At 44.1% G+C, this 8,759-nt stretch overlaps 2 protein-coding genes across 2 annotated transcripts in view; both read right to left on the bottom strand.

The window, feature by feature from the left end:
* Positions 1 to 5,304, bottom strand: part of LOC148914444 (ATP synthase subunit C family protein) — a 7,120-nt gene extending 1,816 nt beyond the window's left edge. The window contains exon 1 of the mRNA XM_089042564.1: positions 1 to 5,304. This exon is cut by the window's left edge and continues 1,816 nt beyond it. The gene's annotated coding sequence lies outside the window, so the exon portion shown is untranslated.
* An 853-nt stretch (positions 5,305 to 6,157) lies between these two features.
* Positions 6,158 to 8,288, bottom strand: LOC148914443 (putative mitochondrial protein AtMg00970). The gene is given in 5 exon segments (XM_089042563.1): positions 6,158 to 7,785; positions 7,788 to 7,829; positions 7,832 to 7,895; positions 7,897 to 7,983; positions 7,985 to 8,288. Coding segments are annotated over 5 exon segments (348 nt in total). The 5' UTR covers positions 8,083 to 8,288; the 3' UTR covers positions 6,158 to 7,728.
* Positions 8,289 to 8,759: the final 471 nt, after the last annotated feature.

Here is an 8,759-nt window from a genome sequence, read left to right as displayed (position 1 = left end):
TCACCTGTAGGCGAGTGAGTGACCCAATGAAAACGAGGAGAAGAGGTCACGTCTCAGCCCAGGGCTACTTTACATAGCTATGATTCGATCTCTCAAGATCTCAGATTCGGATTTTATGCTTTTCATCTCTGTTAACGAAAGCTAATCAACTTTTTATCCCCTACTGAAGGAATGTAAGTCAGTCTCAGTCTGGTTCTTTGTTTTGTTCACTCGGAGTTCCGTCTTTCTGAAAGAGTCAGATCACTTCCTTTAACGGGAGCAAAAACTCCCTTTACTTATTCTTCTACCGCTCCTGCTTTCCCTTCTCCCCCGGGAGATGAGTCAGACTCGGGCTATTTGAACTAGAAAAAAAAAGGCGTGATTCCCCCTTGGGAGCACTTTCATCCGAATCTCTTTCTCTTTTTAATACAATACACAATTCTTATTCCCATCTCTCCAATCGTTAATTGGCAAGGCTCCTCGAAGCTTCTTTTAGAGCTTCCCCGGGTAGACTGACTCTGGATACAAAGAAGACCAAGCCTAGCGACTGTCATACCTGGTAAGTCCATCTCTCGTTGTTCGATAGGACCTGGAAAAAGCATGCCATGAATGACTCTTGCCCTCGGCTTACTGAACTACAGGGGTTTCTATCCATATCAAATTAAACCGGGTGTGAACTCCTCTAGCCGCTTTTGCAGCTCTATATCAAATTCCTACTGCTAAGCAAAATTGCCCACCTTCAAGCTAGTCGAACTAGAGCCTTATGCCAATGAGAACCAAGAGAAGAAGGAAATTTTATTCCCAAGGACACATCTATACTACGCTATTCTTCGGATTTGATTCTTTCTTCCTTTTTTAAAAGAAATTCTCTGCCCTACTGTCTGTGGTAAGTCAGTCTGGTTTGCCTGTGAATCCAGCTTTCGATCGCTTACTGTACTCTCTGTTTTGTCTCGCCTTGAGCTTGCGCCTGGTATTCATTCTTTTATGCCTTTCGCCCGGTAAGGACTTAAACAATCGAAAACGGATGAAATAGCATCGGAGTCGAGAACAGCGCATATTCCAACAAGACCATCAACTGCGGGTAGGCTTCAAGCTCCTACTCATAGCCGCTCTTAGTACTAATTCCAAGCACAGAGAAGACGCTCTTGGTCTTTGTTGGTGTGACAGTCTACGGTGTTTGAAATAACCATTGTTTGCAAGGTCACTCAAAAAAAAAAATCATAAGAGAATAAAGCTGCGGGTGGAGAAGTGCCACACTTTCGTGGATTGATCGAGTTACGTGTACTGATTCTCATCGAGATTGGGTTGGTGCTTAGATCGATTCAAGCGGATCGAACTTTATCTTCTATAAGGGGATTGGTTCATATCAATCAGAAGTGCATTCAGTTATCTCTTTTTTCTTTTTCTTCTCGTCAGTTAGCTCTGCCGAATGCCTAAAAGGATTCCATTCTTTCTGGCGGATCTAGTTCTTATAAGGAAGAGATGGGCCTATCGCCGTAGGTAATATACAGTCTTATGACAAAGGAATAGAGGGAATCTTGAGATTGGTTATCCCACGCTACGCCCCTCTTAAACTGGATCCAATAAGGGATTTATCGAACCCAAACAAACTATGGGTTTCCTGCCCAGAGTATTGATTTGAGAAAGACCCCCTGGTTTTGCAATCTAGCTCGGAAACATCCCGCGTGAGCGAGGTTTTCAGCTCGTATTTCACCACTGGGGATTCTAAGGGGGGGAACTTACAATAAGATTAACTCCATTCTCTCAGCTGGGCAATAGAAGGAATTGAGTCTCTAATCCCCACCTAGGACAGTAACCATAGAACTTCACTTCTTAGCATTAGCAAGGTAGCAAAGCAGCAAAGGAGGAAGCAAGAACTCTTAACTAACCCGAAGGCGAGCGAAGTGACTCCCCACTTCGAAGACTTTGTTTTGGAGAGAAGAAAGGAAGGGGGGAGATGCGATTCATCAACAAAGGGATAAGGAACTTTTAAGCCACTCTTCTAATTGGCTATTTCCGATCGGATCTTGCCAGGAGTTAGTGTATTGATGCCGAGAATACGCTCTTTGATAGAATAAGCTCTTGTCTCAATATACGCTGTTTTAGCATTCTCCGAGCAGGAGAACATGAAGCTTGTTTGCTCTTTTGATTGAGTTCACGAAGGCTTTATTGAAAAGACTTTCTGATTTTAAATAGAAAGAAAGTCCAGACCAGCGGCTGGCGCCTCCTCACTTTCTAGGAAGACCAAAACGGAGGTCTCTCCCAAAGCTGAGGTATCCACAGTTCTATCGGCATTCCTCCACACGGAAGAAGGAAGACAACTGAAGAGAATGAAAGGGCAGCGGAAGATGAAGCGATAGGAGATTCTTCATCACCAGATGAATGGAGTGCTTCGGGGGCACTTCTTCCCAAGTCGGAAGACGATTGAGTCAGACCGGGCTCACTTTTCTAGTTAGTTCTAGACAAAGACTTCAGTGAAGGAACGGAGCTTTGTTGAAGCTATTACTCAGACTCTTTTTCGTACTATTGGCAGTGGAAGAAAGATCTTAGAATAAGTATCCGATTCAAAGTCTTCGTTGCATATGGGTACCTCAGGCTACGGGTCCGGTCTCGTGTGGTACCAATCTATAGGTCCAAAAGGGGGGAGGAGACCTCCGAAGGAGCGGTGGCATACTTTGCTATTACATCCTCCGATGCGGCTACAGAAAGAAATTCAAGGGCAACATCCGATGCGATGAAGCAGTGGCAGCTAAAAGTCAAAGCAATGGGCTGACTTCCTAGAGAACTTTGCTGACTCACCTGCTGACGATTGAAGCTGGGCTTCTAACTACTATAACTATAGGTGGACTCTTCTCCCAACTCCTTTAGCACCATCCGTCGATTGAAGGTAGTCAAACAAAAAATCGGCTCCAGCTCCCTCTGTGACTTTGGAAGTAGGACAAAACCACACATTAGCATTCGAAAGAAGAGGAAGCGTACTTTCGTATACGGCTGCACGCACGAACCTATCTCTTTCTTTTTAAAAATGCATTTCTTCGTCATGGTAGAACCCTAGTCTGGGGAACTTCGCTAACCGGAGGAAAACAAAATAGACTCTTGCTTAAACTTAAACAAGGGAATAGCATGGATCTGCTCCTCTTGACTACAAAGCAGCTGTCGCTCTTGCATGGGCGGATAGCGTTGGGAAGGAAGAAACCGTAATCCGCACCTTGAACAAAAGGGGAACGATGAAGTTAGCCTAGCTTCGGTCTCTCTTCCCTTTCGTCTGCTATTCCTACGCCTTCCTGCCTTTACTTTTATGCTTGCCTGGAAGGAATGGGCAGACAGCAAGAAAGAAGGATTGATAATCAAAGAATAGAAGAAAGGCGCATCTCTAGCCAAAGACCGACATTCCAGCTCTTCCCTGCTCACTCTTATCGGTGCTTCCTTCTGATATAGATATTTCTATTATAGGATGAATTTCATTACGCTTTCACCCTCAGCCCTTAACGGGGAACTTCATCAGTTGCCTTGAAGCAGCGTCAAAGTTAAGTGGTAAGAATCTTTCTTTCCTATCTGTTAGCAGTTTAGGACGAAAATACCGATAAAACGCGAAAATGCAAAATTTCCATGTCCGTTTCCGAGTGAAAGATGACTTTAGACGAAAAAGACGGGAAAATCAAACAAATGACCCGGGGAGCGAAGGAAAGAAGAGAAGTAAGGAAAGCATTAAGTAAGTAGAGCGTGAAGGTAGGGCATGAAGGAAGCATGAAGCTTGCGGACCGAACTCTCACTCGAGAAGGGGAATTCAGTTAGCCCTTTTCCTTGGGAATGAACTGGATTTAGTTGCTTGTACTGGGGATTGGCTTAGCAGGAAGATTGGATATGATTCTACTCGAGCGAACCCTGCAATGATTATAAGAGCCCAAGTGAGTCTTCCTTATTTTACTGGAAGTGCTTTAATTTAAGGTGAACTATAAGATAAAGAGTTAAAGAAGAAAACGAATTCTATATTCACAGCTCCCACGATCTCATTCGTTTAAGAACTGAAAAAGCAGGACGAGAATTAGAAGGAAGAAAGATTTAGTAGGTCATAGAGTTTTAAGGAGCTTGGAATGCCAACATGTGCTTCACACTCAAAGAAGTAAAGATGGAGGGTGGGTGGGAAAGGAACAAGCTTCAAAGACGCAAACATTAGAACATTCATAGCTTGGGATTTCCTTGTCGTTGTTCGCCTATCTATCTCTAGAATAGCATGATATCGGTCCTAGTCCCATCTATCCGTAAGAGGACTAGCGCTATGCCTTCCGTCAAACAGCCCATTTTCCTCTATGATCTGGGTCTCAAATCAAGAAAGTGAAGTAGTAGCTCTCTCCCCTAGTGGCAAACCTTATGAACCTCTTTTCCTTACTGATTATAGTAATCTTCTTCCGGGCAGATAGGGGATCGCCATCTGACGTACACAGCCATCAACGTCCGCCTTCTTGTACTGATGCGATTCTAGGGGCCTTAGAATTCTCCTTGTTCTAGGCCTTTCGAAATACGTCCTACCTCCGACGGAATGGCTACCGCCTGGAAGGGAAGCTAGCCGGCTAGCCGCGGAACATAGCGTTCTAGAGTCACTTATGAACCCAGAACAGCGAGGTTCCGAGGTCCGTAAGCTACTCCGCTTGAACTCGACATCGGTGATTTCGAACGTTACCTACGACAATTGAAGAGCAAGGGTATTTTGGCAATGGAAAAATCAGAGAGAAAGAGAGAGAGATGTAAAACTCTTTTCTCCTATTATTTCATTTGCACGAGATAAGGCAAAAAGCCAAAGCAAAAGGAAAGGGGAGAAGACAGAGCTCCCGAAGCCCACAAAAGCGTAGGGGGAGAGTGAGACTAGTAGGGCTCACTCCATCGCCCCTTACCCAAGATGGGAGGTTCCCGTCGAGACTAAGCCCTAGCTAAGTGAGCGCAAGAGTTTAGACTCAACCATAATATGTAATTATGGGATGCTGCGGGAGTGCACGGTGTCCGGGTAGACGAACCGGCGGGACGTAGCCATTGGCCCTTCCTGTAGAGGATTGCCTTTTCGGACAGGAAATCGTACAGGCCCAGAAGCTCATAGTCGCACACCAACCAAAGACTAAACTAAGGCAGCTATTGAGGAAGAAGGAGAGGCTAATTTGTTTGGCGACGTTGGGTGCCTACCGTCGAGAAAGCGTCAGAAAGCAGGGTGGTCAGCCAAACTCCCACACTAGTTAGATAAACCTTTCTCTACAATGTAAGTCATCTGTTAAGGACGGCCATTAATCTTCATATAAGATGTACCAGAGGCTAGGCAGATAGCTACCATCATCATTATATATGTCATTCCATAATAAGTGGCTGCCTTCCAAGCCAAAGGAAAGTACTATAGGAAGCGGGGGGAGGATAACAGGGGAAGGAGACTGGCCCCGGAGCTTACCAGCCCAAGCTCAGTAGGCGAAAGCTGTGGGGAGTACAGTGAGTGTCGGAATTCGCCCGTGTAGGGAACTGTCCTAGCCAATTGCAAATGTCTTTATTTCTTTCTTCGAATTCTATGTCTTAAGCATAGTGCACGAAAGAAGAGTATGGCATCTCTGCTTTATGCTGGATAGTTCAAGTAGGTAAGCCAGTCAGCAAGCCTATTCATTCCATGCAAGCAAGCTAGCCAAGGGGCCAAAGAGTAGTAGGCTTTCAAAGAATCTCCTTCCCTGCTGTCTGTCCTTTCCTTTCTTTTCCTTCTTAGGCGTAGTGGGAAGAGATGGTGCTATCGTATACTTTCTCATGCGTGCTTTTCTTTTAGGAGTTCTTTTTATCTCTAATTCCCTCTAACTATCCATTTTATAATAGAAGACAGATGGTAGCGTAGGAGATAGGGCCTGATTGAGTACTTTGCAATCACCGAACTGCTTTAGCGAACCTTCAAGCTTGAAGGTGTAAAGGCAATCTTCATAGCCTTTTTGTACCATAGAATTCGCTCTTACAGAATCCGAAATAACCATTGCAAGGAGGAATCGGCGTTTATCCCTTCCCACTGTGAGGGAAGGTTGGATTCATAGATGCACTGATAACACTGATGCCAACTATTCTTTAATATAAAAGAACTCCCCGCAAGCTCCTATCGAATAGGCAAGAAGGAAGGGAAGGCACTTGCGAGAGCTTAGATCCGTATGAGGAAAAATCGGTTGTGATAGAAAGAGTTGTGAAAGAAAAAGCTGCAAGAGTAAGCGCTCCTCTTGGAATTGAAGCAGTTCCCGAATCAGCTCTTAGGACAACTAGGCTTCTTTGCGCAATTGAATCAATAGTTAACCCACGCACAAAATAGGCAGCTTGAGAAGAAGCTCTAAGCCTTGACGCTCTTAGAATTCCCCTATCCGGTGTGATTGAATCACTAACCGCTGTGAGAGTCAGCTTCTTCAATCCTTTGAAACTAAGGAAAGTAAAGTGATAGCCGAGACCCAAAGATCTCCTATTTTGATGCTTAAAGAGAGGCAAGGGGCCTAGCGAGCAGTCTAGCTAGATCCGAGCCACTCATACGCTGTCTGAGTTCCCGCTCTTGGTGCAATAAAAGCTGTTCGGGCTCTTTCACTCCTAAATTAAGGCAGTGAGCTTGCTTTGCCAAAGAATATGTCTTACGCGGTTACTCCGATTAAACCACGGGGAAGGGAAGGCGCGAAGCCTGATTGACCTAATAAATATTGCCATATTGCCCTTTCTCAAGATGAGACAGTTGGGATGGAACTTGAACGGGGTTCATTTGCAAAAGTTGGAGAATCCAACCGTGGTGCCTCACGTCGACTTTTTGCCCGAAGAAAGAATCAAAAAAATGCCTTCTTTCCTTTGAAGGAACTGTTCTAGTGTTGAAAGCCAAAGGAGAAAGAGAAAATAGAGCTAGTTGTGAACCAGGAAAGTGATAAGACAGTTCGAGGGAGTAGTGAATCGGCCATTCCCACAAGGAAGAAAGTAAAGTAAGTAAGTAGCTCACCCCCCAACTTTATAATGGGCCGGTTTCGGTCCAATCCAATAATCTAAGTAGCGAACCAGAAGAAATTCCTGTAGTTGAATAGGCCTCGTTCGATAAGTTCAATCCTTTCAATATGTTATCTTTGCTTAGTCTCCCGAAGTAGGGGATAGATACGATAGGCACGAAATGTAGAATAGCACGCCACGTTCTAAGCGCATAAACGTCTTTGTCTTTCGTGTTTAAGATGCCTTAGGACTAGTAGTGAAGCGCAAAGCGAAAAAGGAAGTGGGAAAGCGCCCGGCTGCGAAGCTGACAGCATTTTTTCAATCTACGAGTAGCAAAGGTGGTACCCCAGGGGAATGTGAAATGTGGAATGAATCAGGAAGTAGCCCTTTTCTTTTAAGATTAGCAGAGTAATGACTTTCATTAGGAAGCAGTCCCCTTGGGATTAGCAAAATAAAAGCCCTTTTTCTCGTTATAGGTATCCTTTGCTTGTGTAATGACTCGACCTTTCTCATTTATGAAGACTTGAAATCGCATGCATAAGTAGTAGGTTGGTCCATCAGAGCTTGCAGTTGGAGATGCCGCAAAGATCTGGACGAAATGAGAGGCCTTCTGCGTTGGAGCTAGGGAACCTAGGGCCAGATTGATCGGTAACTGAATCAGTTAACCAAAAGATGCTGACACGATCATTACTTGCACAAAGAAAAAAAAAGGATTTAGTACTCCGCCCTTCCAGTGCTACCTTTCTTCGATGTTCTTTTATTCTAGAAGATGGCTCGGATCCTTTTCGGTAGCTAGAAGCTTTCCCATAAAAAGAATATGTAACCCCGTATCGATAGACGGGAGTTCCCCCAACAGTGTGAAAAGAAAGGTCAACTACGTCGAACCTCCCGATCAATAAAATAATAAAGTATGAAAAACTGGATTAAGAGACGAAAATTCTTCAAAGAAAGCCATAGAAGTCATCTATTCTATTCCAGCGTGATTGCTCACGTCGGGATAATCTTGATTTTATAATACCTTTAATATACTTTAAAATATAAGCTCCCTTCTTCACTGCGTATGCTCTCTTCTCTCACTGCGAATGATGCCAAAAAGAGTTCCGCTCGCAAGCTCCGTCTCATTGGCCGTGAATCAGAAGCTACCATGTTCTAACTTGCACTTAGTCAATTGGGAAGATTAACCACAACAAATCGTAAACATCGGACCTTTAACAAGAATTTGATTTGCGTTCTTCTTCACTTTAAATCCAGATTTACTAGACCTTAAACTCTCCTTTCCTTCCTCAGGATGAGACTGGACAATCAATTCACAAAGAATCTAAAGGGAGATACTAAATAGAGAAATATCCAAGAAAGACTTTGAAGCGAGTACTTCAGCGCCTGCTGGTCGCTAATCCATTACAAAATGCTTTATGGTAATATGCTATTACCCACAAATTTCAACTACTCGGGCATTCCGAATAAAAAAAGACCCTGGAATTCAAATAAGAACAGGTTCACTTTACGGATATTTTATATTCAGCAGATGGGAAGTACTTGAGTAAGGGAAGGATTACTATAGCTTTCCCCTTATGCGGATACGCAGATATCTGGGTAAGCAGTTGATGAAATATGCTGTTTTGAGGGTTTTCACTACTAGGCAAGCGCCCCGCGAGTCTGTTATTCAAAGAGTTCACTCAACAGCTCGGTCCGGCGCTGCTACCTACAATACATCCTTATGGAGGTACAATAAGAAAGGTGCTTTGTCTGTTAAACCGGCTAGTCGCACTTCACTTAACCATGAGCTACCTAAACGTAGAGCAAGATGCTTCTTGTTTCACCGG

This window comes from Prunus mume, linkage group LG8, assembly GCF_029339155.1.
Source record: "Prunus mume cultivar Tortuosa linkage group LG8, ASM2933915v1, whole genome shotgun sequence".
In the NCBI taxonomy this organism is placed as follows: Eukaryota; Viridiplantae; Streptophyta; class Magnoliopsida; order Rosales; family Rosaceae; genus Prunus; species Prunus mume.
Note: the sequence above shows the minus strand (reverse complement) of the source record. Positions and strands in the feature narration are given on the sequence as shown.